This window comes from Notamacropus eugenii, chromosome 6 (genome assembly GCF_028372415.1).
Source record: "Notamacropus eugenii isolate mMacEug1 chromosome 6, mMacEug1.pri_v2, whole genome shotgun sequence".
Taxonomy (NCBI): Eukaryota; Metazoa; Chordata; class Mammalia; order Diprotodontia; family Macropodidae; genus Notamacropus; species Notamacropus eugenii.
In genome coordinates this window covers 56747118-56761512 of record NC_092877.1, presented here as the reverse complement: position 1 = coordinate 56761512, position 14395 = coordinate 56747118, and the positions used below count along the sequence as shown (strand labels likewise).

Genomic DNA, 14395 nt, shown 5'->3' with positions numbered 1-14395 from the left:
TAGGACTAGCTCAGGGATAGGGAAGCTGAGGCCTCAAGGACATATATAGACCCTCTAGGTCCTCAAGTACAACCCTATGATGGAATCCAAACATCACAGAACAAATCTCCTTAATTAGTCCAAAGGTCTCAGTCAAGGACCTAGAAGGCCACATGTGGCCTCAAGGCTTTGGGTTCCCTACCTCTGGACTAGGATTTCAAGTCTTCAGTACTTCTCAGCTGTGCCCCCTTAGACAAGTCACTTAACTTCTCTGAATTTCAGATTCTCTAACTGTAAATGGAGACAATTATAGGCCATAAGCTATTTCCCATTGCTGTTACGTGATCATATTAAAATCATGTATGTAATGCTTTATACATAGTAAGGCACTCAGAAAGTGTTTCTTAGACTTAACTTCAAAGCTCTCTACTACCATTATTATGGTCTGCAGCCTTGCTTAGAGTTCTGATGGTCAAGGAAAGTTCATCTGATCAGACACTGCAACCAAGAATCTCACTTGAATTAGATCTGGAATCAACATGGAACTAAAGGCATGGTACTGAATGAGTATTTTGGTTAGTATGGGTCACATGGTTCAGTAGTAATTACTGCGCTTTTTTTTCTGCCTAGGTTACACCGTAAGAAGCCGGGACAGTCAGCATTATCCAAGAACAGGAGATAGCAGGGTATCTCAAAAAGGGAAAAGATGAAAATTCAATTGATTCTCTATGGTAAGATGCAGGAGAGATGAGCCAAGAGTTAGGCATGGAAATCAACTTCTGAATTAATCAGTAAGTGATGGCTGGGTTTTCAAAATGATGCTGGTGAAAATGTTACTGAGCCCCGCTCCCCTAGATAAGAACAAACACTAGGTTAGACCCAATGAAGTTCTAGCTTCATGTACCTCGCATCCCCCAACTGGTATCCTGGTCTGCTTCATATTGGGCCATATTTGCATTCTGGAAAAGAGAGAAAGAGAGAGCAGCAAAGAAAACATTGAATCTGGAAATATGTGGTTGGTTCCCTGGGAAAAGAGGTCTTTCCTTGAGACAAAATCAAAGCGTAAGTCCTAAGGAGAAAATACAGCCTTGGTATCACAGTGCATAGCAGTACTGATCACAGTCACCAATGGAGAAATTCAGCATGCAGGCACATGTCACATAACACTCCCCACTACCAACATTGCATAGGATCAGCAGTTTAGAGCTGAAAGGGACCAACGAGTCCAACCCTTTCATTTTACAGATAAGGAAACTGGGGCATGGAGAGTTTAAGTGATTTACCTACTAGAGTCACACAGCTTGTACATGTCTTAAGCAAGATTTGAACCCAAGCCTTCATGACTCCAAGGACAGTACCCTATCTGATTTGGCAATGATGTTCTTCAGACATAACCAAATCTCACTGTAATGTTACATTTAGTCTATTGTGGATCCTAACACTCCACTCTCTCTAGCCCAAGACAGTGGTTCCTGTCCCATCTTGGCTCCACTCTACTCAGTTCAGCAGCAATTACCTTCATTTCCATATAGTCTCAGATATCCCTGAAGACTGATTGTCAGCTTTCACAATCTAAACTTTGACTATTCAAGAGTTTGGTCTCCATTTGTCTGCTTTTATGAAATGAACTGAGCCACTCCCTCAACTGCTCTTCTATAACATTTTCTCTCCCAGCCTCATGTTTTTGGCATAACCATTTAGGTGGGAGTTTAACTGTAATTTGAATTTTGCTTCTCATATAGCAATGCACTGAAAGAGTCCAATTCCAAATCTCCTTAGTCTTGACTTGAACATCAATGATGTTTCACAGTGATCATGTCAGGTTAGTTATTCCCTTCTGCTATAGGATGGTCAATTATTAGATAATTATGTCCCATACTTCTTGTGGTTGGGGAGCGATGCTTCAGCATCGTCAATTGCTACCGTAAGAACCATTCTAGAGGACATTCAATGAACCTGTCTCTCATTTCCACCTAAATACATGGGCGCTCATTTAGAAGTCTATGCAAACTAGACATTTCTTCTTTACCTAAAACAGAAAAAAGATAATAGTCCAAAGGTACTTCGAGCCAGGAACCTATGTGAAGCAACTTCAACCATCCTTTCCCATATGAACCTATTCCATCTACTTATAAAACTTGTTACAAATTCATTTGGGGCTTTATTATTTATGGAAGGGCAAATTACAGATTAGCAAATCACAGAACAGGAATCAGGAGATATGACTTTTACTTCCTGTTTTTTTTTCTTTTTTTTTCACTATGACCATAGGCAAGTCCCATTATCCTTCTTCTTCTGTATAATGTAAGCTCCTTGAGGAATGATTTCAGTTTTGTTTTTGTAACTCCAGCTTCTAACACAGTGCTTAACACATAATAGGTGCTTAATGATTAACCATTCCATCATCTACAAAGTGTATGGAATAGAGATAGCTTTCTTCTTGTTCTAAAATTCCATGTTCCACTTTTGTGAAACTCAATTTCTTTATCTTTTTCGAATTAAACTTTTGAACCCGATGAGCTTAAGAGTTCTTTCTAGACCTGATATTCTATGTGGTTTAATGGAAAGAGTGCTGGGGCTTCAGTTTCTCATCTATAAAATGAGCAGCTTGGAACTCATGACTTCTGAGGCCTCTTTCTGCTTTAAATTTATGCTCCTATGATTATTTCAACTGTAAACCTACAATCCTATGATCCTGTCCTATGTATTCCTGGCATTATAGGATAAGCCAATATAATAGTAGAGCCTGAGCTACAACTGAGAGAGTAATCCTGCCATCTAGTGTCCTTTATTTTAATCATAAAGTCCTATACATTTCTTAAAAGCTACTGATGTTTCACAAAAAGTCAGACAGAATTCAGAAGCAGACCCAAGTGAGATCTTTTCGGGCTCCTACTTTCCTTTACCCCTATAAGGGCACCATGGTGACCCACTGTGTGTGTTTTGCCATCTCTGAATGGCACCGACAACCAGATGAAAAAAAAAGTCTACTAGATTTGGTTTCAAAAGACCTAGGTTTAGCTCCTGACTTGGCTACATAGTATGTGACATTGGTCAAATTGTTTCCTTTCTCTAGACCTCAGTTTCTTCTTCTGTAATGTGAGAGGGAGGCTAAATTCTCACAGTCCCCAATCCTTTTAAGTTGAACACTGGTAATAAAATTTTAAAACCTCTCCTACCCAAATAGCCAAATGGATCCTGCTTGTATCTCTCTTGGATTTATTACTTCAATAATCGGGTTTGAACAACTAAAGAAAGTGTAACAATTTAGGCCATCATGGCCAGTTGAGTGCCAAAGTCCAACTGGAGGCTTTAAAAGCACTCAGCCAATTTAGGTAGCATCACACAGGGAAAAATGTCCAAGAATTGAGGGGCTAAGTGTATTTCTGCTATTAATCATAATTTTGTACCCCACTCAGTGAACCTCAATGAACTGAAATAAAGCAGCCCACATTACTGATTATTTACTGTGTCTCTTAGAAGAAATGGGAGAGGAAAATACAGAAACAGATAAGGTACAACCTAAGAAACCAAAGTCTTTGATTAACTGGATTTTTTTTTATGTTCTAATTTTAGGAGGCAATAACTGCAAATCACAAGAAAATGAGGATGTTTAACAGTGCTCAGGAGTAATGATTTTCCACAGGATCATAAGATTTAAAGTAAAAAGGGTGACTCAGAAATCATCTGTTCCAGCTTCTTCATTTTGCGTATAAGGAAACTGGGGCCAAGAGAGAAGTGATTTATCCACAATTACCATGAAACACGACTCTTTAGGAGAGGATTCCCGGCATAATAGAAAGAACACAAGACTGGATAGGAATAAGGAGACCTAGGCCACAGTCCTAATTAATTGTGGGCCACAATTCTAACTAGCTGGCAGCCCTTGGACAGAACACAGCACCTCTTAAATCTTTCTGTCCATGTTTGTGAAGGATCTGGATTAGAGTTACATCTAAGGTTCCTTCTGAGAATGGTTGAAGTCTGGGCTCTCATCTTGACTCACTGTGATCTTGGGTAGCCTCATTTTTCTTATTTATAAAATGAGGGAGTCTTGTTACTCCAAGAAAGTTCTATATCTTTTAATACATCAACAAAGCAGAGACACCTTACTTTCTAACAACAATAAAAGTGACCTAATAGGTTACAGTGAGCATTCCTATTTGGAAGAGACCTCCAAGCCAAAAGGCCAAGAAGGATAGATACCACACTGCCAGGTTTTGGACCCCAGAATCATCTAATAGAAATATTAGTAAAGCATGAAAAATGCTTTTAACAATAACTTTGTGCAGTGTACAGTAAATTAACTGAACCCAATTTCAAAGCTACAAAATGCTTTTAGTGATCACCACCTCTCTAAAGGGAATCCATGTTAAATTCTTCAGGGATGCAGAATTAGATGAGACCCAATTCAACTAAGGAGGCCTCTCAATTAACTGGAATATTTAATGTGCTCTAATTCTAGAAGAAAACAATACATAACAGAAAAACAGGACTATATTTAATTATTTGAAAAAACCCTCATGTGACCAGTCTGACATACAGTTCACTCTTTCCTGAAAAATTATCATTGATAGTCTTTTCCTCTTGTCAATTCATCCTTTGTACAGCTGTCTCCTGGCTGCTCATGATGAAACAAGATTGTTTCTATTAAAATTTGGATCATGTAGCAATCAAGGAATGGTCAGTAAAATGCATTTCCCAGACACCTCCTAGTATAGGGCAATGATAACTGCTCATTAAGTACTACAGAATTTTAGAATGGTGATTTTGAAGGTCAAGGATGCCAGGGTTATAACCCCTCTAACCCCAAGGAATAGATTTACAACATAAAAAAAGGGAAAACGAGAGAAAGAGGAGAGCAAAAACCACAAATGCTGGTGGGGAGCAGAGAAGGACATAAAAAGTCCCAATGAAATCTTTCAAAAGCAGTCACAGGATCTGAGTTGGAAGGGATCTCCAGTCCAATCTGTACTTGAATAATGATCCCCTCTATGAAATACTCAATGAGTGATCAACTAGGTTTTTCTAGAAGATTCTAGTAAAAGGAAAACCACACTTCTCTTGATGCTCCTTTTCACTTTTGGATAGATCTAATTTGTTTTGGAGGTTTTAAGCCTAAATCTGTCTCTCTTACTTCTCAGTTCTACCCTTTGGCACAAAAAACAAATCAGATTCTTCTTTAACAGGATGGCTCTTATCTCTCCATTTGTTTTTTCTTCATCTAACCTTCATGAGGTATGGATGGGCTCTAGTCCCTTCATCAGGGTTGCGTTCACTCTTCAGTTTATCAGTTTTTCTAGTGCTTTCTCCAATGTGGCCCCCAGAACTTAATGGTATCTTTTAGATGTGGTCGAGACCAATACTGTCCTATGTTATTCATTCAAACTCTTACTTAAGGAACCATGCTGTAGTGACAAGAACATTGCATTTGATGTCAGAGGAAGAAACCCTGGTTCTACTAGACTCATGATTTGGGGAAAATCTCTTCTCTACCTTGGGTCTCAGTTTTCCAATCTGTGAAATGCAGAGGTTGAAATTTTGAAATTTTAGTCTCAGGTTCCTTTACACCAAAAAAATTATTGATGACCTCCCAAAGTGCTATGAGTTATTAGTTGATATTTACTGTATTAGAAATTAGAACTTATAAAATTTTAAAATATGTATCAATGCATTGAAGTAACAATAATAAATCAATTACATGTTAACATAACACTTTTTTATGAAAAGTAACTACAGTTTCAAAAATATCAGTGAGAAGAGTGGCATTGTTTTACACATGTTTGGAAATCTCTTTAATGTCTGGTGCAGACAGAAGACAGCAGCAGTCTCGTATCTGCTTCACTGTCCAATCAGCTACAATATAGTTTGTTGGAAGCATATGAAGAAAATTCAACTTAACACAGATATGTATTTGGGAAAAGGAGGAGTACTTCACTAGGAAAATAATTTCTTATCATCGTTATAAAAACAATTTTGACCTCAGTGATCCCCTGGTCACTGGTATAAGCTCTATACCAGATGATCTCTAAGGTGTCTTCCAGCTCTAAATTCTATGATCCTATCAAGATCCCAACAAGGTAAAAAGTATTAGGCCAGGCACAGATTGCATGTTGCCAATCTCTGACCCCCATTAAAAATAGAGAATGACATTTTTTTCAGTCCATGTATATTCCTCAAATAAGAATGGACTAATCAGTAAGCTTTTCTTGCCCAGCATGCTTTTACTTTTCAGAAAAAGCCAAATTCTGCATAAAACCCATATTTTCCATCTCATTATCTTAGTCTGTAAGAAATTTGGAGTTCAGCTTTTAATAAACTATCTACAAGTTGTACAGAGGTTGTTAAAATCTAAGATCTTAAGAATATACTTATATCAGGGCATTCAGACAAAAGGGGATGGATCTGGTTACCCTGTTTTCCAGCCACAGTATGCTCCTCTCCTCCCCATTACTCCTTCCCCATACCCAATTGTCTTAAGTTTCTGGTGTTTGGAAGACAGAGAGGAGGATTGTGGATGGGGCAGATACGATTAGAATCACATGCCCATTTCTATCTCTACTGGTCCCCTACAGTTTATGTAGCTCTCTCTATGCCAACCTAAAAGGTGAAGGGAGAGAAATTACTTTATGAACACTGTAGGTAGCATGCGGCATGCTCATTCCAAAACTCAAAACATTCAGTGATGAGAATGCATTATAAGTATGGGAGGCACTATTTTTTTACCAAGGGAAAAGTGCCAAGGAATATAGGTAGAATTTAGCTTCAAACTCAAATCCAACATGCTTGGAGTAAAAGAAAAAAAATTTTTGCATAAAATTGCAAAACACAACCTTAAAAAATAGTCCTGGTTTGCTTTCAGTGATGGTACCACTGCCATCAGCCACTATGACTATAGTATTGGGAGGAAATTAACGAACATTTGTTTTGTGTCTCCTCTACTACTTAGATACCCAAGAACACCTGAATATAGAATAACAAATTCTTAGGTTTCCCAACTTTTAATAAACATTCTCTTTAATTATATGTCTTATTCAAAAGGACTTCATGACAGACAAGTCCTTTGCTTGACATTGTTCCTAAAAGACTGCCCTGTTTCTGCTTGTGATTGTTTTCAGTTTTGCTGGGTTCCTATTTCATGGTAAGATCTTTTTGTGTATGGATTGTTTGGGAGTAGGAGAGAAGAAAGATGGAAGGGAAGAAGAGCATGAGTCACTATATTCTTTTAGAATGTGTGTGTGTGTGTGTGTGTGTGTGTGTGTGACAGAGAGAGAGAGAGAGAGAGAGAGAGAGAGACAGAGAGAGAGAGAGGGAGGGAGGGAGGGAGGGAGGGAGGGGGTGGCAGAGCACAAGCAAGCAAGCAACCGTAGACTAGACCATCTGATCCTGGCAGCTGTGTAGACCATCCTGGATTTCTTGCTGGGCTGTTTCTCAAAAAGTTAGAAAGGCTGTCAACCAAGGCACTTGAGGATATCTTTGTTAGTAAACTTCGTGCTTGGGAATCAAATACCTACCCGGTTGAATCCATTCTTTCCATATCCAGGTAGAGAAGCAGATTTGTTATATGGGAATCCTGAAATAGACACACATAACTTTTAACAGGCTCTTCAAATCATGCCTATAAGCATGCCAACTGAAGAAGACCAAATCGAAATGAAAAGACAAGGGTTCTCATAAAAACATGGAACAGGTGGCCGGATATACAACCTAGACCAATAGGGCTATTAAACCTACAGATAATATGTATGTATAGGGGTGTGTGTGTGTGTGTGTGTGTGTGTGTGTGTGTGTGTGTGTGTGAGAGAGAGAGAGAGAGAGAGAGAGAGAGAGAGAGAGAGAGACAGACAGACAGACAGACAGACAGAGAGAGACAGAGACACACAGAGAGACAGGCACAGACAGACAGAGTCACAAATCTCAGGAGCAGACTCCAGACCAATACAGATGTAAACAATTTCATGTTCTTGCCCTTTCAAACTTTATATCAAGACTTTCCATAGAGTTTGGCCTTATTTGGGGCTCAATCTCTTTGAGCAGCCAAGCAGAGCTGTGAAAAGAGTAAAATGTGATGAACACCTGAATTTCAATCATTTCTTGAATCCTGGAAAATGTAATGTATTAATTTTCAAAGAATGTAGATACTTCAAAACATCTCACATGAAAGAGGATCATTATAAATAAACATGTGTACGTAAACTTCAATTCCCATGGGACCAGAATGTATAATACATAGAGCTACATACAGATAAAACTATTAGAAAAAGATGATTTTAAGCAAAGGCTGTTTTCATTTTCATTTCCAAAGTGGAAAAAGGAAGCTTGGGGAAAGTTTCCAAAGGAAATGAGACTGAAACAGACAGACGACCAAAACATTTCATCTCCTAAATAAAAACAGAAGTTACCTTTTAAGGGATTTAGACTGACAGATATCATAGGGTCACAAGACCACAGGAACATAGGTTTAGAACTGGAAGGGACTTCAGAGGCCTTCTTGTTCAATCCTCTCATTTTATAGGTGAAGTAACTGAGGCCCAGGGAAGTTAAGTGACTTGACCGAAGTTACAAAGCAATGATTAAAACAACCCGCAGTCAGGATTAGTAGAAGCAGAGCAGGGGATACTTATTGCTGTCATCTGAGAACCAAAATGTTCTTCTGTCCCCACCTATCTAAAGTTAACCCCCATTTAACATCTCTCCTTTAGATGAAGAGAGGGTCTACTAAACATTGTACTGGACGTCAGACAACCCAACCTCTAGCCCTGATTCTGTCACTAACTTACTAACCCTAAGAGCAAATAATTTCCCATTCTTTGAGCACTTAGTTTCCCTGTCTGTACAATGAAGGGACTGGGCTATTAGATTTCTAATGTCCTTTCTGGCATTAAAGTTCTTTGAATCTCCATTGAAGGTACCACTAGCAGACCAGCCATAACTAGTTTATCACATCAGCACAGAAAAGAACCCAACTTTGATGCAGAGGAGGGCTGCACAAGGACCAGAACTTTGAGTGCTGACTAAGGAGGGCAGGCCTAGGTGAGGATGCCACAGTGGTGGGCCAGGGGAAGCCAAGGGACAACAAAGGATCCTCCAGTGCTTGAGACACCTGAGGGACCATGGTGGAGGATTAAAGGTAGATGGAATCTTAGTTACCATTTCCTCCAACATTGGTTCTTGTTATGGCTAAATTAATTAGTCCTTCTAAATGCTATTACCGAGTGAGCCAATGACAGCACTCAAAAGCATTAGTTAGATGAAATTAATGTATATGTGGAAAGGACTATGGATTTGGAGTTGGAGGAGTTGTCTCTCTGTTGCCCACTGCCCAGGGATTACTTTCCATCTCTGGTCCTCGGTTCTTCCGTAAAGTGAGGAAATTGGACAAGAAGATCTTCAAGATCCCTTCGAGGTATAAATCTTACAATCTATTCTATACTTTGAAAAAGTGAACATTTCTTTTTATCATGGCAGTCTAGTCAGATGCTTGAGGAGAACAGGTACTATGGCACAAAAATTATGCCCCACCTATTCTAAACCATGGCATGTATTTCTTACTGAGTTTTCCGATTTCTGAGGACATATTAATATAATCAATGGTGATGATGATAATGAGATAAAATAAATTACAAAAAATCAAATTCCCCAGCCTCATAATACCTACATCTAAAAGTCTAATTGCCAACTTGGAACAGTGGGTGCCAAGGAACATGCTAGAGGAGTATGCCATGTAAGAATCACTGTAGGTAAACATAAACACATGTATGTCAGCCTCTCTAAAAGTAAAACTATTTGGGGGAAAAACACTTTTCCCTCCCCTATCTGTCAGTGCTTTGCACATAGTAGGTGCTTATTGGTTTGTTGATTTCTAAACTCATTAAAGAAAGCAGGAAATGATTATATCTAATTTTATAGACAGAGCAAAGATTTTTTTTAAAAGGAAATATATGGTTGCCATCTAGTGGCCATGTGAGAGAATTGCCTTATTTCCCAAGTTACATTCTGGATGATTAAAGGATCTAGAGAGCTACAAAGTACACTGTTAGGTTGGGGAGGGGAGGGAGAGGTTGTTACCAACTGCAAGAAGTCAAGAAGGGATTCTTGGAAAAAAAGTGGCATTTAAATTGAGTTTTAAAGGATAAGTGGAAATCCAACAGGTGAGGAAGGGGAAGCAGGGCTTTTCAGGCATAAAGAACAACGTAAGAAAAGCTACATTGGTGGAAATTTGAGAGGCAGTGAATGGTTTGATTGAAGCATTAAAAGAGTGGAAGGAAGCAGCTGTCTAAGTCTAAGCCATAAAGGTAGGGTAGGCCTTGAGTGCTACTCAGAGAAGTTTGACTTTTCCCAGGTTACTAAAGGATATTGAGCAGGAGTGACACAATGAGATCTAAGAACACAGAAAGAAGCCTGGTCATGTGGTACATAAAATAGATTGGATGTGAGAGAGAACAGAAAGATAAAAACCTGTCATAAGAGGCTATTGCAATCATACTGGTGGGCAGTGAGGAGGGGATGGATATGAGGGACAGAGAAGTAGAAGCAATGGGATTTGTTAATTGTTTGGATGTGAGAAGGGGGAGAGAAGAAGATGTCAAAGATAATACCAAGATTTTGAACATAGGAGACGAAGCAAATGGTGGTGCTACTTCTAGAAACACTGGTCAGGAAGAACAGGCTGTTGTTGTTTGAAAGATGATAAGCTCGGTTATTGACATGATGAGTTTAGAGTTCTGGTAAGACACCCCGAGACAGTGTCCTTTGGTGACTGGAGACTCATGAGTGGAGCTCAAGAGAGAGGTCAGGGGGGGGGCGGAGCCAAGATGGCGTAGTAGAAAGACGCACATACACATAGCTCCGAACCCACAACCCATAGAACAACTACAAAGAAGTAACTCAGGCGAATTCTGCACCCAGAGGCCACAGAACATTGGAGCGAGGGAGATTTCTGTTCCGGAGAGACCTGCAAACCTCTCGTAAAAGGTCCTTCGTGCTGCGGACTGGGCGCCGGGACTGGGAGCTGAGTACAGCCCTGCCGTGGCCGCGGCACCGAGAGGAACAGATCCGAGCGGGCTTCAGGGACGGGATCTCCAGCGGCCGCACAAGTACCTCCACCCACAGGTGACGGGGGTCTGTGAGAGAGTCCCTTTGGAGGGTCGAGGGGGGAGTGGGGTGCCCCCATGGCTCGGGCCCCCTCGGGAGACAGAAGCTGAGGGGCAGCGGCAGACCAGGGCTCTCCAAGCAGGCAGGAGCCTGGATCCATTGTTGAAGGTCTGTGCATAAACTCCCTGAGGGAACTGAGCCTGAGAGGCAGCCCTGCCCTCACCTGAGCATCTGAATTTAATCTCACACTGAATAGCAGCCCTGCCCCCGCCCAAAGCCCTGAGGCTGGAAGCAGCATTTGAATCTCAGACCCCAAACACTGGCTGGGAGGATCAGGAGGTGAGGTGGGTGTGAGGAAAATATTCAGAGGTCAAGTCACTGGCTGGGAAAATGCCCAGAAAAGGGAAAAGAAATAAGACTATAGAAGGTTACTTTCTTGGTGAACAGGCATTTCCTCCCTTCCTTTCTGATGAGGAAGAACAATGCTTACCATCAGGCAAAGACACAGAAATCAAGGCTTCTGTGTCCCAGCCCACTCAATGGGCACAGGCCATGGAAGAGCTCAAAAAGAATTTTGAAAATCAAGTTAGAGAGGTGGAGGAAAAGCTGGGAAGAGAAATGAGAGACATGAAGTCAAAGCATGAACAGCAAATCAGCTCCCTGCTAAAGGAGACCCAAAAAAATGTTGAAGAAAATAACACCTTGAAAACTAGCCTAACTCAATTGGCAAAAGAGGTTCAAAAAGCCAATGAGGAGAAGAAAGCTTTCAAAAGCAGAATTAGCCAAATGGAAAAGGAGATTCAAAAGCTCACTGAAGAAAATAGTTCTTTCAAAATTAGAATGGAACAGATGGAGGCTAATGACTTTATGAGAAACCAAGAAATCACAAAACAAAACCAAAAGAATGAAAAAATGGAAGATAATGTGAAATATCTCATTGGAAAAACAACTGACCTGGAAAATAGAGCCAGGAGAGACAATTTAAAAATTATGGGCCTACCTGAAAGCCATGATCAGAAAAAGAGCCTAGACATCATCTTTCATGAAATTATCAAGGAAAACTGCCCTGAGATTCTAGAACCAGAGGGCAAAATAAATATTCAAGGAATCCACAGAACACCGCATGAAAGAGATCCAAAAAGAGAAACTCCTAGGAACATTGTGGCCAAATTCCAGAACTCCCAGGTGAAAGAGAAAATATTGCAAGCAGCTAGAAAGAAACAATTCAAGTATTGTGGAAATACAATCAGGATAACACAAGATCTAGCAGCTTCTACATTAAGGGATCGAAGGGCATGGAATAGGATATTCCAGAAGTCAAAGGAACTAGGACTAAAACCAAGAATCACCTACCCAGCAAAACTGAGTATAATACTTCAGGGGAAAAATTGGTCTTTCAATGAAATAGAGGATTTTCAAGCATTCTTGATGAAAAGACCAGAGCTGAAAAGAAAATTTGACTTCCAAACACAAGAATGAAGAGAACCATGAAAAGGTGAACAGCAAAGAGAAGTCATAAGGGACTTACTAAAGTTGAACTGTTTACATTCCTACATGGAAAGACAATATTTGTAACTCTTGAAACATTTCAGTATCTGGGTACTGGGTGGGAGTACACACACACACACATGCACACACGCCCACACACATAGAGACAGAGTGCACAGAGTGAATTGAAGAGGATGGGATCATATCTTAAAAAAAAAAAAAATGAAATCAAGAGAGAGGTCAGGATGAGAAATGGGACTGGGAATTCACTTGTGTAGACATGAAGACATGAGAATAAATGGTATTGCCAGTGGAGAGTGTAGAGAGAGAAGAGAGGCCAGGAACAGATAGACCCTTGTGAAACACTCATATCATGGATGTAGGAGGGGGTGGAAGGCAACAAAAGAGAGAAGGAACAATTACAAGCATACATTTTCTCTAAGTTCAAGAAAGAATGAAGTATCTAACAGAAAGGGGGCTCAGCACCATAGGGGACTGTAGAGAGTTCAAGGAAGTTCAGAACTGAAAAAAAATTGGGCTATTAGGAATTCACTGGTGACTTCTTAGGGAGCATTTTCAATAATTCTAGGGACAGAAGGCAGGTTCCAAGGAGTTGAGGGTACAGTGGAATAATAAGGAAGTGAATAAATCGGCCCCAGCCATCTATTTTTTTTTCATGGTTTGGCTATGAGTGATGGGATAGTTGGCAGATGGGGCAGAAGAGTCAAAGAAAGAATGTTGGATAGCTGAATAGGTTTTGTAGGCATATTGGGGAGAAATCAAGGGAAAGAGATTGATTATGTAGGAGAGAGACAGAGATAGGAAGTGAAGGAGAGAAAGAGAAAAAAGGAGGGAGAGAAAGAGAGAAAGGGAGGGGGAGAGAAAGAGAGAGAGAGACAAAACAAAGAGACAAAGAGACAGAGAATGAAACAGAGATGGAGAGAGAAAGAGAAAGAGAGAAGAGACACAGGTAGGGAGAGAAGGAAGGAAATGGAGGGAGGGAGGGAGAGAGAGACAGAGAGACAAGGAGGGAGGGAGAGAAAAAGAGAAAGAGACAGAGAGGGAAGGAGGGAGGGAGAAAGAGAGAGAGAGAGACAAGCATGGGTCTTGGAGCTAACAAGAGGTTATAGGATAAAAGGCATAGTTAGGATTAGCCTCTATATAGTTACCTCTTTTATGACCAGAACAAAAGAGGAGAGTGTAAATGCTATAGTATAGTTGGGGCTTGAGAAGAAAAGTTTTTGAACAGTCACTATAGGGATTCAGATAGGGAGTCAAGGAAAGTAGAGATAGAAGGCTGGGTAGCAGGAAGGGCCTAACTTAGGGATGGCTGGTTGATGAAATCACCTCACTTTCCACTTTCCTCAGGGACACTTAACAGAAGGAGAATAATGAAATGATGAGGCAGCCATCAGGGCTGAGAATTAATGGGTTTGGAAGAGTGAAATATCCTAGAGATTCTGAGGGTGGTAGTGCATGAATTATTGACTTAAAAGATCAACAAGGAGCTTCCAATTGTTGTTCAGTCATTTTCAGTTAGGTTCAACTCTTTGTGACCCTATTTGAGGTTTTCTTGGCAAAGGTGCTGGAGTGGTTTGTCATTTCCTTCTTCAACTCTTTTTATAGATGAGGAAACTGAGGCAAACAAGTGACTTGACCAGGGTCAGACAGCTAGCAAATGTCTGAGGCCAGATTTGAACTCAGGGAGATGAGTCTTCCTGATTCTAGGCCCTGCACTCTATCCACTGTGCCAGCTAGCTGCCTGGGGGAGGTTTCCAGTCTGTGTATAAAAAGCAAGTTAGGGGAAGCAAGACAGACTGGGCTCATAAGGAGC

General features: G+C 40.4%; 1 protein-coding gene across 1 annotated transcript in view; it reads right to left on the bottom strand.

The window, feature by feature from the left end:
* Positions 1–14395, bottom strand: part of ABLIM2 (actin binding LIM protein family member 2) — a 226249-nt gene that overhangs the window by 28296 nt on the left and 183558 nt on the right. The window contains exons 17-18 of the mRNA XM_072620149.1: positions 7494–7552; positions 884–938 (exon numbers count right to left, since the gene is read on the bottom strand). Of these exons, the coding sequence (XP_072476250.1) occupies positions 884–938; positions 7494–7552 (114 nt within the window). The remainder of the gene's footprint in view (positions 1–883; positions 939–7493; positions 7553–14395) is intronic.